We start from the raw sequence: 21,472 nt of genomic DNA on the forward strand, positions 1-21,472 counted from the left end.
TGCAGGAAAAGGAAATGTGACAAGGGACAACAAAGTGAAGACAGCAAGTAAAAATAGACTCATTCTCATTCTCTGTTAATGTCACTAAGGCCTAATGTCATTTGCTTGCCCCTTGTTCCTACCACATAGCCATACCCCTTCATTGTTGTTTTTCAGAGGCACTCTCCAAATGGGGAGTTATGAGGAATTTCACAGAAAGCCTTGCAAATAATGGCAATATGGTTGTGTAAGCTAGCAAAGAAATATATTTCCTAAGTATTTTCTCTATTAATACAGGTATGAAAATTATGATAACCGCTGTATTCTCTTTATTAGTTTATTGGTATTTTATACTGTACTGTGACGGTGATGGCACAGAGGAAGCGAGACTCAAGGGAAGGTTAAGAGAATCTTTATGCCCCATCACTGCTTGACACAAGTATACTCAAAAAGCTGATAAGGCAGCAGTAACAAATCAAAGCATTAGAAAAACACAACAGTGAAGAATGCTTGAGACCAGGCATTGACCACAGCTCGTAGGCACAAGAGAACTGGCAATGCGCAGCACGGATGTCAGGTAGCTGAGGGTTTAAATAGCAGGAGAAACAAAAGAGCACAAACGAGCAGGTGTGTGTAATAAATAATAATCGGGAGATTGGGATTGGAGCAGGTTGTGTGTGTGTGTGTGTGTGTGTGTGTGTGTGTGTGTGTGTGTGTGAGAGAGAGAGAGAGAGAGAGAGAGAGAGAGAGTGAATGAGTAAGTGGATGTGTCCCTTCTGCTGGATCTCCAGTAAGATTCTCTTGCACAGTTAGTGCAGGGTTTTAGATTTAAAACCTTGATGCTCACCTACAAAGCCAAAAATGGACCAGCCTCTCCATACTTGATGTCAATGATCAAAGCCCAATCTGTACCTCGAGTACTTCAAACCTCAAGTACGGCTTGACTTGAAACACCATGCTTCAAGTCTCACAGAAAATAAGCATCAAGACTAGTCTGTCCTATCACCCAGATGGTGGCATAAACGTCCACTGGCTGTCTGTTTTGTACTTCTAGATACCAGCATTTCAACAGTATTCTAGTTCAGTGGTATCTTGAACTCTAACCTACACATCACGTCATATACTATTGCAAATTTTGTCCATATGACATTTATAAGAGCATTTATCTGCTAAATACTGACAATGTAAAAAATAAATAAATAAAAAATTTAAAAAAGAAAAAAGAAAAGAAAATGTAAATCATTTTGAATTTTCTATTGCATTAAAATGGTAGTTGGCCAAATGCAAGACATGCTGACAAAAGATCACTCAAATGTTACTTGCACTGCGTACCAGCAAGAGAAATTAAAACAAATGAAGCTACTGGACAGCTTATGTAGCCTACCTAGATTGTTTGTGCATGTAAATAAGTTTTTGGTCACTTTTAAATTTACTGACATTGGGAAACAGCAGCCCTAAGGTCACAAAATTTGATGGTCACAGATTTCAGTGTAATACTGAGTGTCAAACATTTTTCTCCAAGATATCACTGTGCAACTGATACTTTGAGAAGCCAGTAGTTAGCAGCATGGAATAACACGCAACTATAATGCCTATAATAATCAGCAACATGGCAAAATGAAAACTAAATATGTGGAACTCAAAAGAAGAAAATTTTGTGGAATTGTGGCAACAGAGGGAATATCTTTCTGATGTCTCATCTAAAACTCAGCTTCTTTGCCTTTGGGGCCTTTTCCCCCAGTATTCTGGGATCTTGGATGTGGGACAAAAGTCATAGATGGATAACAAAAGGCAGAATGTCAAAAATATTCTAGTATTGTGGTTTATCATCAGAAAATCTTTATCGTAGTCTAATGCTAACCATACACTAGAAGACTTTCACATCTAAAGACAATGTAGTCACATGGCAATAATAGACTATGATTTTGCAAAGATTGGGATTTGATTTTGAATTGGTGGTAATTTTGCTGGTTAAAAAAACCCCAAAAAAAAACAAAAAAAAAACCTCTTTGCATGTCCATGCTAAATATTTCCATCATGCCAACAATATGACTGTCAAAACAATTAAGCCTACATATAGGGTGACAATATGTCCTCAAATCTGGGATTATTTTCTCTTCAGCATTTCTTCTGCCTTTTTACATACATACACAAGTATATCTGTGAGTTCGCCTTACACTTTTATTTTGACACCGCTGTTCATAAGCCGGAAGTACCATAATTATTACTTCCTCGGGTCAAACCTACACACGTGGTGTGAGAAATTTTGCGTTCGTCAATTCGGAGATTGGAAATAATTTAATCAGCACTGTTTCTAGATTTACAGCCCAGGAAGAATCTTTGCGTACGTTCTTGTGTCCAGGTGAATTATGGGAACCCAATTAGAAGTGTTTGCAGGAAGTTACGAGCAGATACTTTTTGGTTACCGAGTGTGTCCCGGACAACAGGTATTCATCGTTTTCTGAAAGAACAGTTAGCTTCTGAAAGAGTTTTAGAATGTATTTCGAATGTATTTTATGTAGTGTAATTTACGTGATTTATTGTCGGTGTGTGTGTGTGTGTGTGTGTGTGTGTGTGTGTGTGTGTGTGTGTGTGTGTGTCTGTGTCTGTGTGTCTGTGTGTGCGCGCGCGCGCGCGCGCGTGCGAGAGAGAGCGCGTGAGTAAGGGAAAGAAAGAAAGAAAGAAAGAAATGTCCATGCTGCAGTGTTAAAAAGTTGTTACTTTTATTCTTTACCAGATTTTTTCCTACAGTTTTCATGTTACACCCACCAAACCTTCCACATCACGTCCACCAAGTATCTCTGGTTGCTTAGACTTTTCAAGCAATAAAGCGTTTCAGACAAAATATTTTGAAATCGAACATGGTGTCAGTTTAAATAAACGGGGGGAAAAAAAACAATCGTAAGAGGATATAAAGTATTTTTGGATATTAAAGGTGGTTGTTGTTATAAAGCATTACAGTAAAAAGTCAGAGGAGGGTTTGTCAGAATCTTAAATTTGTTAAGATATTTTATACATCAAAGGTGGAATTGCAAAGTGCAAATATACCTTTGATACAACTTCATAGGAAAAAAGGAACTTCAATGTAGTTAAAGTACATTTAAAAAAAAAAATATCCACCCTATTTATCTGCACTTCAGGGGCATTTAGCTGACACTTTTATGTACAGTGACTTACAATTATGACTGAATATAACTTGTATTTGAGGGTTAAGGGCCTTGCTCAGGGAACCAACAGTAGCAGCCTGGTGGTAGTGGAGGGGCTTAATTTGGTATACTTCTGATTACTAGTCAAGTACCTTAACCACTGAGCTACCACTGTGCCCAGCTCATTTTCAGCTCATCACACAGGTTTTCAGTAGGATGTAGATCAGAGGATTGACATGGAGATGGCAAAAGCTTGGGTCTGTGCTCATGGAAACGTGTGTATTTGGAGACATGCTTTAGATCATTGTTCTGCTGGAAAATGTAACAATGACCCAGTTTTAGCTGGGTCATTGTTGCACAAGAGACACAAGAGACTTCTGATGCCTATGCTCTATGATGCCATGTTTTTTGTTTGCTTGTTGTTTTTGTTAAGGCTGGTGTTTCTGCAAAGCCTCGATGGTAATGGCACAGATCCTACAGTGGACCTATAAAATGCAGATTGCTTAGCATCAGGAAAGTTGTACAATTGAAATCAAATGCACAACTGACAAAACAACCCATCATGTTGATTATCACGATAGTGTAGAAGTGTTCCATGTTGGATTTGATGTGCTATTTAATTTAGACCCGGCTGTGCTGGGCTATCACAAATAATGCTAGCTTTACATTTACACTGAAATGCTGCCTCACACCCACCTCCTTTACTTGCTGTGTGAATTTGCCATATGCAACAGACATTTGAATTTCTGGTTAAATTAATTTTATTATACTCGGATTTAGAGGTGGCACCAGTCTGAATTGGGTCTATATCAACAAAAAAATGCTGGATTGAATATTGTTTAAGGAAACTGATCTGGTACTGTCACAAAATAGCACAGTTCTGCTTTGCAGAACTTTAGGGCACATGATGATAGGCAGGTTGGTTTGAACACGTCACATGATAACAGATGGATTAGAGTGAGCACAGTTTTTACATAGCTGTAGAGTTTAACTAGTTTTCTTCACATTAACAATTAAAACAATAATTTTCAAATTTGAAATATATAGTTCACTTAAGTTCAAATTTGACTTTGGAAAAAAAATTCTTAAATGACATCATTTAATGGATATAATATATATTTTTTTTTTATTTTTTTTTTGAACACCAAAGTTCAGACTGCATTTATGTGAAGTTATACTTATAACAGACTTTTCAACCAATGTGTTACCATCCTGTGTAGATAACGTAGAGGCAAGTAATTACATGAATTACCAGACAGGTAACATTTTATATTTTGTTACAGTTAACTAAGTTCCATAGCAACACCTAATTTATCCCAAAGTTTTAAGATAATAGGCATAGTAAGATAGGAAAAAAACAGATATTAATAACCCCTGCTCTACACATAAAAATAAATAAGACCTAAACACGTATGGTTACATTACTGCTGTGCTCCATACATAAGTTCTCAAATGTGCCCCAGTTTTAGTCATCTTTTAAAACCAAACTAAAACTTTGTTCTCTTGTGCTTTTGATTAGATTCCCAAAATAAGCATGACACACCACTTTCTTTTTAAGGCTTATAATTTTTATGTACTTGAGCTTTTATGCTTATCTAATGTAAAGCTAACTAAATTAGTTATGTGCATACAGTGTGCTATACAAATAAATTTGGTTTGCCTTGACTAATTTAGATTTTATTGTTTTAATACATTTTCAAACCTTTGAATGTCTGTGTCCTGTAGGAATGGAGAATAGAACAAGTCTTCACACATCATGCTCATACGGCATCCTTGTCTGCAGTGGCAGCCAGTGAGCAATTCATCGCCACAGGAAGCAGAGATGAAACCATTCAGCTCTATAATATGAAGACAAGAACTGAACATGGATCCTTGTTGCACCATGATGGTGAGGAAACTTCAAAATGGCTCCACATGAATGCACATCACTCTAAAAAAAGCTGTTATTTCATGTACTGTAAGATGGGGCTTTTATATCTCTGCAAACTTTCTGATTTAATTTGAACTGGATTCAAATATTTGCGAGTATTTGCTCAGGTTGTCAAATCAAAATTTTGAAAAAATATTTTTATTTGGGTATATTACCAATTTAAAAAATGTTTTCCTTTCTTATGTTCCTCTCATGCACTGTGTTGTACTGCTACATTATGAATTCTGATGTGTTTGTGTGCTTAAGAACATCTTTAAAGTAAAGGTTTTTTCATCTTCTGATGAAAGAATTACTATAATAAGCGAGATTTTCATGAATTAAAACATACATGAGCAGTACCAATATGGCAGTGTTATAAAATGCAATGTACTGTTTGCACGAGTGACGATCTATACATGTATAGTCTTTACAGGCAGGGTATGTTGCCTCTGAATGGATTAATTGTCACATTAACCATCTTTGGTCCAACCCTTTTTGGTGAAGTTGTAACTGAGAAAATTATTCACCTGGTTCACTAAAAGCTATACGTTGCTGCCCCATGTGTGTCTCTGAAGGTACTATCTCATGTCTGGAGTTCTATGGCACCTCCCATTTACTCAGTGGTGGAGAAGATGGTCTTCTCTGTGTGTGGAGCACAAAAACTTGGGAATGTTTGAAATCCATCAAAGCCCACATGCAAGTATCAATTTCAATACAGTCTGTATTACAGTTGTTTTTTTTGTTTTTTTTTTCTCATGCTTTCTGTTATTGGCTGAAATTTTGTATTTGTATAATTGTATTATAGAGGCTATCTAACATCTTTATCTGTGCATCCATCTGGGAAACTTGCACTGTCCGTTGGAACAGACAAGAAACTAAGGTATGTTTTAAGTTTTTAACAAATATAATGAACTTGTACGGTAGTTAACTTAAAAGGTCAGTTGATGCATAAAATAATGTGGTTGGGAGGAAAGTTTACATATCTTTTTTTCAAGAATGGCTCCTAAAATATGATTTGAGTTTGAACTAAATTCTCAATGAAGACAAATGGTCAGAAATCACATTGCTTTCATCACATTCCATCCTAATGGAAATCAGATTACAGTTTGAGAGTGGTTTATACAGAAATGGAGGTAGTTCAAACTGTATAGCCTGAAGTGACTACAAACTGTGGAAATTGAATCAATTGTCTTTTTATGTAGAACATGGAATCTAATAGATGGAAGGTCAGCTTTCACCAAGAATATAAAGCAAAGTAAGAACTTATTTACAATAACCATTTATTATGAGGTTATTTAATTAAGTTGGCTTGGTAAAGGCATTTTGCTGTTCCTTTATTTTTCTGGGGTTTTTTGTTTGTTTGTTTGTTTGTTTTTGTTTGTTTTTGCTGTTCCTTATCTTTCTTGGCAAAATTATTTTGAGCCTTTGTAAAGCAATCCCTCCTTTTCATCCCTCTTTTTCATTCCTTCATCTGACCACTTTCTCTCATAGATTTTGATGTTTTAATATCAAAACCACAATTTTGATGAATTAAAAACTAAAAATAGATTTGTTGGCTTTTTTTGGAGTTGTACAATAAACTTGATGGTCTTATGTGTTTGTGTTTGTTTCCCACATAGTGGGATAGAGGTGTGAAAAATGAATACACAATTTCCCAGAATTTTCAATCTATGGCTATCAAATAACTTAATACCTCAAGCATGAAACTGCATATCATACATATGGTGCCCCACCCTTTCTATCCTATTTTTTTCATCCCGTCATCCTCCTATAGAAACCCTCTGGTTTAGATACTGTCACCAAAAGCAGTATACAGACTCAAGAAATGTTCCAAAATTCAACACTGCACTTCATGACTGCACTCTTCTGTTTATTTTTCTGCCCTTTTTCATCTGTCCATATTCCCATAGTGTATAGTATATTATAACCACCAAATCTGCTATACTGATTCAGCCTGTCAAGCACCATAGTGCATTTCAGACAGGTGGCGTTTGTGTGTCTGACCCTTCTTGCTTTCATCCCTTCGTTCACCCATAGAAAGCCTTTTATCATGAATAATCATTCAAATATTTAAATTATGATGCACAGTACACAGTATTTTGTTAGTATGCTAACAGATTTAAAACATTTATAATTTCATGCTGTAGCAGATGGCTTTTGTCAACTTGTTTGTTCGCAAACTTTCTTTTTTTAGTTATTTATATACTTTGTGTATGAAGGGGATATTGTTTTATCTTAAATTATTTTTATGTACAGTCTTTTTCATTTCCATTTCACAATTCAATTCGTAATCGGAGAGGATGCTTTTTCGGGCACCTTCCCATCCATGTTAAACATTTAAAATGTTAAAAATATGCTATTTTCTTCTTTCTTGTGAAGATGCACATATAGTGCGGTGGTCACCTGATGGGGATAAGTACGCTGTAGCCATAAACGATAAGTTAGACATTTATGACCTGGAGTCTGCTAACATCATAATCACCCTGACCAACAAAAAGAGGATTTCATCCATTACATTTTTGAAGGTATGTTTTATGTTTTTAACATTAATATAATGTTTTTTTAAATAACAAGTTACTGTAACAAGAAATGAGAGATTTCAGATGTAACTTTGATTTTGAGGTGCTTGAATCTACCCTCATAAAAGCCAGGGGCATACAGATACATTTCAAGCATTAAGATTAAATGTTAACTAAATGTATAGATACTGTTGAGAGATGTCTGTTTTTGCACTAGACTGTTTGCAGAACCTGTTGTACTTTAAGACCCTCTTCAAATGTGGTTTTTACACTGTCGAGCAGCAAGCACCCACTGTGTTTTATTAACTTTTCTTTTTATGTTTAAGTGCACCTTTTAATATTTTATTGCCTTTGCTCTTAATGTTTTGGCATACAGCAGTGGAAGATATTCTTGATGCACAATGAGATTTTGTAGAATACAGTAGACAAAAGTGCAGTATTATCTTTTACATTCACAATTTTTATTGTAAACCTTTAAACCAGTTTAAATAGTTTATTTTGTGACAGTCTATAGCCCAGAGCACACATACTAAATTCTAGAACAAACATGCACATTCTAAAGTTTATTGTTGTTTTAGAATGTTTAGAAAATCAACTGCCAGTGACTGATCAGAGAATACCAGACAAAATCAGAGACATAGCTATGTGATGTCCATCAAAGTTCTCAACTTACTGGCTAGCTAATACTCAATTTAGTAGTCCCAAGTTTTTGGCAATCTCTTGGATTGCCTTCTATTAGAAAACTGATATGCAACATAATACAGCTCTCTTATTTCTTCTTACATATCAGCCTAAACTCATGACCAACTGCCTGAACTTCATCAAACGAACAAACTAACTGATCATGTCAGATCTGACAAAACATCTGTGAACACAAATAGCCACAGCACACGAAACAAATGTTCATGTTTGTTCTTGTTCTTGTGTTCATCTGGTCGGTGTGTTCTGGCTCTGGTACAGGTTATGAGACTGGAAAGACCACCTAAATATGCACTAGATGCAGTATTCTGAAAAGCCACTCCTTCCACCCTTTGCATAATATTCTTGTCTTGATCATTTTGTTTTGGAACGTGACTTTTTTTTCTGTTTCAGAATACTGTACTGGCTCTGGCAGGAGATGATGAACATGTGAAAGTGTATGATCTCATCTCTGAAAAGTGCATTTGTGAGTTTAAAGCTCATGACAACAGGTGTGTTATTATACTGTATAGTACTGACATAGTAAACATGATTATTAAAAAAATAACGAATTTTCATACAGTAGATGTGGTTGCATGCAACACTAGTTTGGTTTCGTTTATATATAACCCTAGTTGCATGCAAGTATATATTAACAAGGTCCAGGATGTCAAATGTTGAAGAACCAGGACAATAGGTAAAGGAACTTATTACAAAAGCAAGCCAAATAATGGAGGCTAAATTAAGTGCATAAGATAACTGTGAATGAAGAGAAGACCAAACACCAGTATAACAACTCCTCAAACTGGAATATGTCATAGCTTGATGTAGTACGATACAAAATACAAACCACAGGACACCCTTGAGCTCCTCTTTGTAAACAAAGACTAGAAATCAAGATAAATAATCTTTGATCGATGTCAGCAAGCTGACAGCTCCAAGAAAAAAAAATGCATTGATGACATTTTTGGTTCAGCTATTGTACATTTGAAGCACTCCAACTGTTTTCTTCCTTCTCCAAGTTCCACCCAGATCTGGAATGTACATGGAATATAGCATATGTTAGCATGAGGATAACCCTTTTGGATGTTTCAGTTAAGGCTGAAAATCCATGTTTAAATAAATATAAAATAATAGTCGCCTAATGGTGCCTAAGACTTTTGCACGGTGTGTGAGGTGTGTCTATCTCCCACTGGTTCTTTAGGTTAATGTTGTTGGGAGCATGACTTTCTTCCCCTCAAATTATAAATCTGCATTTTTAAGTCAATACATATTTTATGGATACACATATTAAAATTTTTGAAGTTATAACTGTATAAATGTTTATATTTATTGTTTATTAATTTCTTGTAGAGTGAAAGCAGTAGAAAGCTTTATGATGGATGAGTTGTGTGTACTGGTCACAGCCTCTAATGATGGATTCATCAAGTTGTGGAAACTCAATATGGAGGTACATTTCCAGCTTGGATGTAAAATCGTTGTGGTCCCTAAATGTTTTCACTTTACCAGTCCTGTTCTGAGAATGAGACCCTTTCCTTATGCAAATTATTATATTCAACATCAGTTTGTAATTGTTACTTTTAGTTTAGAATTGTAATTAGATTTGAACAATGAAAAATCTGAAGATACCAATGCAGAGTAATGAACTTCAACACACCTTTTGGTTTTTGGGCAAAAAAACTAAACCTGGGAACTCCATTTCAATGTATATGTTTCAGTTTAGTTCTAAAGGAACAAAACTTGACTGGATATTTGCATGGTTCCAAATAATACACACACTCCTGTATTTTCTGGTGCAAAATTAAAACTTAAAACAAGACAGATTCCATAAAATGTACAAATAAATGGTACACGGACCTTTGCACAAGCCTTAGTACCTTTAGTACCTGACACTGGTCTAATACTTTAGGTATTTGTTCCGGTATTTGCAACATCATGCCTATATCCCTGCTGGTACACACAGCACGAATTAATAACTTCACACCACAAGCAGTAGCAAGATTCGTACTTCCGGTCTTCCACAAAGTGAAACCTTTGGAGAGTTGCTTTAATCTGTGCCATATATACATCCCCATTCTCAACAACATTGTATAATGTAAATAAATAGCAGCAGCAGCCCATTGTTGTTGTTTTTTTTCCCAAAGTCAAAAAATAAAGAAACACGATGCATTAATTTAATGCATATTAATTTTCTCAGTAATGGCTTTTATATCTATTCAAGTCAGCTTCTATTTGCTAGCTCAGCCTATGTTGATTTACCCATGCAAAGTCTGACATTACACAATATGTGTTTTTTGGGAATATACAAATGATGAATAGCCAAAAAAGAAGTATGAAGTATGTGTCTTAGACCTTCATCATAGGTTAACACCAAGTGCACGTGGTACTTGCTGATCTTAAGGACAGAAGTAACTGATAACAAAAAAAAAGCCAAGTATATGTGCCATCCTACTTACCTCCAGTCTGACTCTCATAAATTATTCAATCAGCTTTAAACATTAAAAACTTAATCTTCAAAGTTTGTGTGCTTTCAATATGGGTTTCAGCATTAGTTATTATATCGACACTTTTCCATGTATGTATGTAAAGTGTTACTATTTTAAACAAGAGCTAATGTCTTTGATATTAGATGAGTGTTAGTTGTCTGTACTGTGTTCCCTGTCTCAAATTTAATTTAACTGATATATAATGTCAGTATTTTATATTTTTCTGCTTCATAGTAGTTTATGTTGGGCTTAAATTATGGATACGTGGCATAAGATTTGCTGCATATTTGAAATTGCAACCATAAAATATTAGTGATGTCACTTGCACATGAAGTCATTCATTTTTCTGTTTTGCTTGGTTAGTGACACTAGTGTTGTTTTATTCAGCTTTGTACCTGATTTTCTTGTCAAAAATATCTGCATAATTTGTCTGTGATACATTTTACACTAAGCATAAAAATGCTATCAATGCTTTCGTGTTCTTCTGAAACACTTAAATTTACATTTACGGCATTTAGCAGACGCTCTTATCCAGAGTGACTTACAAAAGCGCTGTCATTTACTCATAGAATACATCATAGCCAGTAGAGTCCAATATACCAATGATCTAGAAATACAGGGATCAATGCTGATGCATAGAAGTACAAAATACACAAGGTCTATCTTAGACAATGATGAGGGCAATAAACATGTGATCATATGTGCACAGAGGGAGGAGGAGGTTTGTCTGCTGGGCCAGGTGAACACCACAGCTCGCCTTACCTGTCTGTCAGTTTGGAGACATAATTCTGAGAAAGAGTCTTCAGCAGAACAAACCACAGAGTCCACAGCTGTACAATGTATGTTCAGAAAAAAAAACTGCTTTCCTTTACATGTATTCAGTTGATTTAATTAAATGACTAATTTACTAGTTCATGAAAAAAACGGTATAATTTGTTTTATTTAGTGTAATCTGGCACACTATTGGATAACCTGTGATTGAAATGTGACTGTAATAATAATCACATTATCTGTCTGTGGCTTTAATAGATGTTATCTATCTCTTCCAGCACTGGACAAGGAGGCTGGGCCATTAAACACAAATAAGAGAGTGAGGATATGGACTGAAGAGGTGCTTTTAGAAGATGGCACCTCTTCTAAAAAACAGACTAAAAAGAAAAAACAGAAGGCACAATAAACATTTTGTTTATGATTTTTTTTTTTTATTAGGCATGTGTTTTAGCAATTACTGCAAAGGACTGAACTATACAGGTGTGTAACTAGTGGGCTGAGTCACCTGCATCGTATTAATGTATTGCTTGATACCAGAAATCAGAAGCAGCAGCAAGACCAGTGGAAGTGTAAACATTGTAAAATTGGCAGTGAAATTTTTTTTTTATATATATATTATTTGAATTTTGTCCTCCCTGATATAGAATACCCCTTACCTTACCTACCTATGTTGAGCTGCCTACCTTGAAGTTTGCTACATTGTTGCTATTGTTGTCTTACCCAGAGGTGTACATTAATGGTTTTTATTTATAAAACCAGTTGTTTTGGGCCTAGTCTTCTTTATGAATCTTCCATTGATACAATTATTTTAGTATGAAAAATATTTACTATAAATAATTGATGTACATACTCAGGTGAGGACTTCCTATTTGTTTATCTTCTAGAAAATTGTGTGTTGTGCAATAACTTGATGCATGTCTGATGTATGAAAACGGTATGGAATCTGTTAAAGGTGATAAAGCAGTTATAAAAATAAAGGTGAAAAATGCTTATATGCATAAACACAGGCGAATTAATGATAAGTGTGAAGGACACAAACTAGTGCTCTGAAACACAGTAATAATTTTCATTTAAAAGCAACAGTAACAATATATGACAATTATTAGTTGCAACTAATGTTTGAATATTTTGTTAACTAAAGGAAACATGTTTAAACAAAGAGGTTTGCAATGTAAAGTTAGTACGGTTGCCTTGTATCATCTAGCTACAAATTAGGTATCAAAAGGAAAGCTCACACATTACAACTAAATTTCAGTTGTAAAGCGAGCTCACCTTAGCTCAGTTCGCCAGAGCCACCAAGAAAACACAGCAAGCTAGCCAACGTTAACAAGCTACTAGCTAAACAAATTAAGATAGCTAGCAGTTATCTATATTCCACCACTTACTGATAACATCAGTTACCTCTACTCCTTTGCTGACTGACGCTACTCGAGGCAATAACGAAGTACCCTTTTAGCACCAGATTCGAGGACGCTCATTGACTAAATGTATGTTTTTATGTGCGTATCTTTTGTCAGCAATCGGCTGCGGTGGTGCAGCGACGGGACGATATTTCTATCACACCAGAAGAGTGAGGAAATACACCAGGAAACTAATTTACCCCAATATACATTACAATTTATTGTGCATTTTACCACACCTAAAATAATAAAATTATTTTTAAAAATGAAAATAATGTCTACCAGGTGGAGCAGCGTCCTATATGTGAATGATTGATTTGTTCTTTCGTCACGCAGGTTAAATCAATTTCCGGGTCAAGGAGACAAAATGAATCGGAAGAACGGAAATTAACTTCGCGTCCCAGTACATTGTTGGACGAGTCATACGGGCAGAAGGTGTCGTAGCATTACGTTTAGATTGATCTCACGTTATTTGCAGCACTACACACCGTTTACTTCATATTGCGTTTTGAAAATCTGTTGTTTTTCAATCTTATTAGGGAATCATTATTTCAGAATGGCCATTGATTGGATTGGATACGGATACGCAGCTTCGATAGCAACAGGGGGTGCAATTGGTTACATAAAAGCAGGTGCAGTATGCTTACGTTTCTGCCTCTGAAACTTGACGGTGTATTATGCTTAATTCACGACAACTGGGGATTCGGATTTTTCCATTTTAGAACCTTCTTCTTCCCTCGTTAAAACATTCACGCGTCCGAAGTAAATATGAATGCTCCCAGGAGCGGGTGCTTGTTTTGCTATTGAGCGAGCATTAAAAGGTCATAAACAGTTTTTACTCGTCACACGTTCAAGATGAGATGAGGTGGTATAGGAGCTCGGTGTTCATTTCATGTTATTTTGTCCTACTAATTACTTTTACATTTTATTTAACTGCATATCAGAAACTCTAATTCATCTAGGCTATATATTACAAATCTAACAATACTGTTTACAATACAATACTGTATTTGAGTATGATAATATAGTTAACAGCTCCAAAATGTAAGTGACAAATAGTTTGATTTAAAAGATCTTGCAGAAAACGAATTAACCTTTCAATTATTGAGGTATCAACCAGTATTTAACTATTTCATATATAAGATGAAACTTGAACGTGCTTAAATGTTTAAAAAACGCTGTTAATTTTATTTTTCACAATGAGCAGTACCATGCTGAAGTGACGTCACGTAATCTCAACTCGGACAAATCGGAGCTCTCGGAAAAACTCGTAATTCCCGAATAGGAATTACGAGATGTCATTCAGATGTCTTTTTCCTATTTGGAAGTCGGAAGCTACTGGTTGCGCACTTGGTCATGAATCTGGGGCGTTTCTAGACTATTGCGCACACAGAATTTACAGTTGTACTGTGCTTGCCAATCACTTGTATGTAGGGCCAAAACTGCATCTAGTAAACATTATGCCATTGATGAGAAATAAAGAACAAATTAACACTAAAGTCCTTTTATTAATTGCATTAATTGTATGTGTGCACTTTCCTTTCTTCTGATGCCCCTTTCCCCTTTTCTTCCCATTTTATTCCACTTACTTCTCCTTTTTGCACCGGTGCTTCTGCTCCATACTCTGACTGCTCTCTCACTTTAGGAAAACAGGTTCATTTATTATCTTCATTGTTTACATTTTATTTTAATATTACTGTCACACACGTGTAAAATTGTGGCATAAATGTAGCCTGTGCTAATGTAACTGCTGCCTTTGCTTCTGTGGTCTAATATGTAGCCTATTTTGGTAGGTTAAACGATTTATAACCAAAACATATATGGCTATGAGATATCATTACATTCTCTGCTGCATTGCTGACTTTCTTTTAAATATTTACAAATGTCCACAACTGTAATAACAGTAAATAAACTGGCTTGGACTGAAAGCTCGTCACTTCTAGTCTTAACTGTTGCAATGTGGCCCTCGCATTACAAAGCCTGAAAGCCATAACTTTAAACTGCCAGAGTCCAGTGCACAATGGCCACGCCGTCTAGCAGTGGTGTCTGGAGTAAAATGTTACTTGTCATTACTTGCACTGCAGATCCAGTGAGCTGAACTTCGCTGAGCCAGTGAGTTGATCTAAAGCACCACCAATAAGTGCAAGTGGAAATGAATTGGACTTAGTAACAGCATTGGGCCACTAACAGCCCACACAGAAATAGCAGTTATCTTTTTTTTTTTTTGCCAGGATCAGATGTTGTAATGACACAGAAGCTCCCACAGTCTCTGTTTTTGCTCTTCTGTTAGGCCTGACATGCTACACTGCCACAGTTCACATCCCTCCATCTTTCTGCTTTCTCTCCATTGTTAATGCTGATGAGGGTTCTGCTCATGTGTGTTGCCCATGGCCCTCAGAGTTCAGCTAACCAACTCTACACCAGAGCCAATTGTATCACCTATGAAAAATGAAGGCTACACAGCCAGGGAGCCTCCATCACTAACCACCATGGTCAGCTACACTTTCCCTGTTTTTAAGCCCAGTGTTTTCCTTCTTGTGGTTGCAAAGAATTTGAGCTTAGTATGCATGCATCTTGTATAGGAGTGAGCCAGAATTCATAAACTCAACTTGGACCTGCAACATGACTGAGTGACTGTTCTCCCTCATATGGACTAGGCTGTCAGTGAGGGACTTGATCTGGATGGTCGTCATTTCACAGCCATGTGGTGTGCTGTTTGCTGCTGATCTTCCTGGCTGTAGCATCAATACTGAGGCTTGTTTTTATTGGAGGATGCCTACCCCTCACTGGGTAGCACTGCTCCCATTTTACACCAGCTACAGTGTCCCCTTTTCCTGCACCAGCAGCACACTGGTCATTCTACTCCCACTCGCTCAGGGGCTGCTTGGCAGGTTGCCTCTTCCTGGAACTGCTCCACTAAGTAGCATCAGTAGAAAAGAAGACTTAGAAATTATTGGCTCTTCCATTTCAGCATTTGATTGAACAGGATATTTTGAGGGGAAAAAAATGTTGTATTCCGTTAAATATATCTTAACGGCCAAGTAACAAATGCATGACCCTGAATCGCAATGCAAAGTCATGTAAGAAATGATTGGTTGCTAGGTTGCTTCGTCACCTCCTCATGTGAACATGCATACAGATCGATATCCATTTACCATACTACGTAGTCACTAAAGTGATTTACCTGATTTACTTTTAGCTTGTTTGCTGCTGGTTAGCCTCAGCTATTTTGCTTGTTTCAAAATGATTGTCACAATCATTAGTAATTATCTAGAATATTTAGATTATTTAATACAAAATATTTAGAGGAAAATGTGTTTATTTATGAATTATATTCACAAGAAATCTGAAATGGCACTTTATACAAATGCAATTTTTTTTTTTAAATGGTCAACTTTGCTGAATATGATTTTGCAAATAACTAGCAAGTTGACTTTAACTAAGAATTTAGTTAAGTCACCATGTCAAACTTTCTGGGGAACATGGGCTCATGGGACATGGGTTTTGTAGAGGGAAGGAGGGACTTATTTATGCAGAAACAAAAAGCCTGAGAATCATTCACATCATCTGCTCTTGTGCAAAGTAAGAATGACTGACGGGTATGGCTTTTTACTGGTATTCAGTGGATGCAACGGTCCCCCCCCCCCCAAGTCTGTCTATTTTTTTTCCCTGATGTATCTGCCTGCACTTAAGTTACTGCATTCATAACTTGGCTGCCTGATTTTAACACACTGCTCAATTGGACTGGGCATGCATTTCACAAGTCATACCTGGTATTGTAATTGTCAGAGATGAACCAGTAAATACCACAACTGACCAGCAGAGGTCCTCCTCTCCTGAGACCTAAACATCCCCATCATCTCACCTAATCATCCTCACATGTCCCCACTCTCCCATTAGTCCACTATATAAGACCCATGTTAAAAGCCAGCCATTTGAAGTATTGCCAGTCTACATCTAGTCTGCATACTAAGGTGTTTTTCCTTACACGCACTAGAATACTTACCATCATACTTCTCTCACACTCATACTCCCACATGCACCTTCTTTCACAGTGTATCATGCATACACCATCACAATCTATCAAAGACATTATCAAACTTGCTGTCCTCATACACCATTATTGTCTCTCTCTCTCTCTCTCTCTCTCTCTCTCTCTCACACACACACACACACACACTATCAAGCTCTTATTCATTCAGTATGAAAACATTGATGCCTGAGTGCAATGTGAGTGATTAAAAAAGTGTCATAACTAGCTGTCATTAAACACTGTCCTATAAATAGAGGGAAAAAATGATGAATGGAATTCAGTATAATGAACCTTTTATATAGGCAATATACAGATGTAGTGATTGTCTATTTTTGGTTTGTTTTCAGTGGCTATAAATTTAACTCAAGTAACAACTAGACACAGTATGCTCTTTTCTAATGAAATTGTATATGCTTATTAGAAGTGATGTTACAACAATGAAAGATGATTCCTTTCTCCCCTTCTGGAGAGCCACGCAAAGGTTTTGACTGTTATTTGGTACCAAGTACAGTGTTCTGATAAGTTGGTCATGCAATGAAGGAAGGAGAATATAGCTTATAAAACGAGTATGGTGCAACAGTGGGGGAAACTTCATGATTGTTGGTCTAACATTAGACGTTTCTTAACAGGTAGTAGCATATCTCTTTTTGCTGGACTACTCTTTGGGATTTTGGCAACATTTGGTGCTTTTCAAAGATCTCAGGATCCAAAGAATGTATGGGTATTGCTTGGTAAGTAGATGGTAAGATCTGGTATTACAATAAAACTACAAGGCAAAATTATTTATTCAGAGTTTCAAAAATTGACAATATAATTTTACTGATAACTAAACAGTGATAAAACATAATATCCTTCAAAAGTATTCAGACCTATTTTTTAGGTCTGAACTTATTAAAACAAATTTTGTGCAAGTCAACCACTTGGTAATAAATCTGAACAAAGCAGTTTTGCCACCATCTTTGTCATAAGGGATATTTTGTATGAAATTCTGCTACTTTGCATCTGGAGTTACATTTTTCAGTTTAGCTACAGCTATGTTTGTTTAAAATAATGATGATGATGATGATGATGATGATGATGATGATATTAATACTACTACTAATAATAATAATAATAATATTATATACTACCAGGGCAGTGGTAGCTCAGTGGTTAAGGTACTTGACTTGTACTCGGAAGGTTGTTGGTTGCCACTGATGGGCCCCTGAGCAAGGCCCTTAACCCTCAATCACTCAAGTTGTATTTAGTCATAATTGTAAGTTGCTTTGGATAAAGGCGTCAGCTAAATGCTTGTGTGTACTAAGATAAATGTACCTTGATGGGGTATTCTCCCTGCTCCAGTATTACCTTTTAGACCTACCATGATAATGCAGTATCCAGTATACATTTGTTCTGACTTACGGTTGTCTATTCAGTAACGTCTTAGTTCCCCATTATTATCAAATGTGTGATTTATTTAATCAAACCATGTTTTTGCATTTCGTGAAATACATTTAGCAGAAATGTTTTAGGATCAACACTTTATTAGAAACTCTGTGATACTGCTGTAACTAATGTATATCAGGGAAAGACCCTAATTTGAACCATGTAATAACTTCTGTGCTGAGAATGGTTTGCCTCTTATCCAGTCAGCAAAGAGCTTAGTATCAGAAACTGGCCACTGAAGATATGTATGCCAACAGATTGGCTAGAGTTTGTAATTTGTTATTTATGTACTTTATAAAATGAGTAGACATAAGAAAATTCAGTAAGTGTATATGCTGTTTGTAATACACCATGCATTTAAACTGGCATTTACTTTTTCTGTACAACCAGGGACATATGGAACTATGTCAGCTGTAATGGGAGTGAGATTTCTGAGCTCATGGAAAGTAATGCCAGCAGGGTTGATAGCTGGAGCAAGGTATTTTACACTTCCCTTCGGGCCTAAAGAACACTCTGAGTAAAGATGTCCTTGTCAAAAGAACTAATTAATTGCTTATACTATAACACAAAGCATAAATAACTGTTCATTAAAGCTTAAAATAAGGGTAATGTTACTTATTTGATTAACTGTAGGCTATTTTTTACTCTGAATTCTCTCTACCTTTTTGCAGTTTACTCATGATTTTAAGACTAGGAGTGGGTTTCCTGCAGACAAAGAAAAACGCATGAAAGAACGGAGCTGCTTTATTTTTCAGCAGCCATCCTCAGCTATTTTGTTTGTTGACAACATATTTCTGTATGTTGAATATGTAAATTGTACATTTTAAACATTTTTAAAAAAAAATCCATATTAAAAAACCTAAGTAAAGTTTCTCTTTTATTAAAAATTTCTTAGCAAGGTAGTTTTACTGGAAAACGTGCCTTTCCAGTGTTGCCCTGTGTTACACAAGACGCTAATGATGTTTATTTTAGCCTATAGAGCATATTTCAGATAATCTTGTCATGCAACACAAGAAATATTCTTTAGTAATACTGTATATTTTGATGGTCAAAATTTAACATATGCCTAACACAATTTAACAAACACATCACATATTTTCTTGTTTAAAAAAAAAAAAAAAAAATCAAAACGATTCCAAGTAATAAACCTATATGTACATGTAATACTTTAGACCTGTTTTATAAATGTAATCAGTAATGATGAGAAATGTTTCTTAATGTGATAGTACTTCATTTTCAGTTAGTCTGTTTGACTGATATAATACTAAAGTAAGTTCACAGCTCAACAGAAGGCCCTAGAGCACAGGTAAGCAGCAGTATGTCTGAATGTTTTATTGTTGGTTACATGATTACTCTGACTGTCTAACCTGCTCCAGAAAAGCCCCTGTTCATTCACATTATCATGTGATTTGCAGGGCAATTTCATGCATGGGCTTTAACCAAGGAGCAACAAAAAAAAATAAAAATGACCAATTTAAGGGTGTAGCAAGTCCAATGTGTATGAGTGGACAAGACCATTGAGAGCTTTCAAAATTGATAAAGAACCTTAAACTGAATCCATTAGCCAATGAAGGTATGCTAAAATTGGTTTGACGTGATTACTTTTCTGGTGCCTGGAAGCAATATCACTGCCACATTCAGAATTAGCTGCATTAGTATTTGGGACACTGTGTGTGTGTAATGTAACATGCTGATTAAAAATAAACTTAAAAAGAATGATAGCATATCAATAAATAAATTGCAGATCTCTTGTAAGATGACTATGATCCTTTCAGGATGACAGTAGTACTCTGAAGTAGCCCATGCCAGAGGCACTGTGTGCATCAAAGCTCCAGTACAGGAGGGTATCTAATGACATGCACATATTGCATAACATTATTAAGTAATTATATGTATGAATTAAATATCACTTTTACCAAAGAAAAGTATCTTTTGTAATGGTTTGAGGTCATTTACTATATCCTCAGTTTCTCCTAAGCTTGTGCAACAAGAATAAGTCAGCCCTTTACATAACACACCAGCATTATAAAATATCTGAAACTTGAGAGGTAAAATTTCTTTGCAGCCTTTTACATCTGTGTAGATTTTCTTAATGTTGGCCTATATGCAGTTGCTTCAGTTTCAAAAATTTAAGCCATTTTCTGCACCTCTGGATTAATAAGCTTTGGAAAAGAATAGCATCACCTTTCTTACACTTATGCTGCACTGTTACTTCTGATTATCAGAAGAAAAACTGCCTTTAATACCAATCTAAATTTAATTATGGTATATACTAAGATACTTTTGATGTATAGCTACCTGATAGTGTATGCATTCTAAATTCATGAGTCTGTTATTCCAGAAATGTAATTCTGCTTTAGCTAGTGGATTTAGTCCATCTAATATTGGCTGAGCTGAGTCTATTTAGAACCTCTGATACTTGATGGGTCCAGTCAGTCATCACTGTCTCAAAGGCATGCATCAACTTGCTGTCAGTGGTATGAGACATTCTTAAACAAAGATTCCCTTTGGCATCAAAAACCTTTGCCATTTATCTTGTTTCAGGTGTAATGACTTCAAAGTAACATTTTTGCAAAAATCTGATTCTTTCGTCCTCAACTTAAATATCTTCAGCAGGGGTTTACTAATGGGCAGCTTTAGCTGTTGTCAGTTATGTTGGTTAGATAGCTAGTTTTCTTTTAAAATAATGTTTGCTTCTCATGGCGAGATGATGCACGTGTCATAAAACACTGAACTTGTCATTTGGTCTTCACCGCCACGGTCTTCTGGCCATGTAAACTTGGCTTAGCTTAGCTTCCAAGATGAGTTTGGATGTTCTCGGGCTGGTGTGGCCATAAACCTGTGAACAGTTTTCAGATTGTTCAGTCATCATAGAATGTGCAAACACTTTACAAGAATATATGACTTTTTTTTAAAAATGGAAACACAACTAGAGTGCCTATTCGTAGCAGATGGGATCTCTGACCAATCTAACATGTTTTTTTTTTGTTTTTTAAATCAATGCATTTCGCATTTCTTTTGCTTCTAAGGTGATATACAATGCAAAATGACCTCCTATAGGATTCTACAGGTCACAGAACATGACAACATTGCTTTAAAAAAAATTAATATAAACAATATGCCTGG

At 35.9% G+C, this 21,472-nt stretch overlaps 2 protein-coding genes across 3 annotated transcripts; both read left to right on the plus strand.

Moving 5' to 3' along the window:
- Nucleotides 1-2,218: 2,218 nt before the first annotated feature.
- On the plus strand, nt 2,219-12,480 carry pak1ip1 (PAK1 interacting protein 1). The gene is made up of 10 exons (XM_027003840.3): nt 2,219-2,426; nt 4,851-5,013; nt 5,610-5,730; nt 5,840-5,914; nt 6,237-6,289; nt 7,414-7,559; nt 8,646-8,743; nt 9,585-9,681; nt 11,427-11,556; nt 11,767-12,480. The coding sequence occupies exons 1-10, from the start codon at nt 2,349-2,351 to the stop codon at nt 11,892-11,894; spliced, it is 1,089 nt and encodes a 362-aa protein (XP_026859641.2). The 5' UTR covers nt 2,219-2,348; the 3' UTR covers nt 11,895-12,480.
- Nucleotides 12,481-13,216: 736 nt separating this feature from the next.
- Nucleotides 13,217-20,101, plus strand: tmem14cb (transmembrane protein 14Cb). Of its 2 annotated transcripts, XM_027003546.3 has the most exons (5): nt 13,217-13,323; nt 13,428-13,520; nt 17,551-17,652; nt 18,737-18,824; nt 19,018-20,101. In XM_027003546.3, the coding sequence occupies exons 2-5, from the start codon at nt 13,445-13,447 to the stop codon at nt 19,073-19,075; spliced, it is 324 nt and encodes a 107-aa protein (XP_026859347.1). In that variant the 5' UTR covers nt 13,217-13,323; nt 13,428-13,444; the 3' UTR covers nt 19,076-20,101. The 2 variants fall into 2 exon arrangements, with proteins under 2 accessions (XP_026859347.1, XP_081552742.1); XM_081696616.1 differs by lacking the exon at nt 13,217-13,323 and having other exon boundaries at nt 13,330-13,520.
- The last annotated feature ends 1,371 nt before the right edge of the window (nt 20,102-21,472 follow it).

Source organism: Electrophorus electricus, chromosome 14, assembly GCF_041902795.1.
Source record: "Electrophorus electricus isolate QZ-2024a chromosome 14, ASM4190279v1, whole genome shotgun sequence".
Taxonomy (NCBI): domain Eukaryota; kingdom Metazoa; phylum Chordata; class Actinopteri; order Gymnotiformes; family Gymnotidae; genus Electrophorus; species Electrophorus electricus.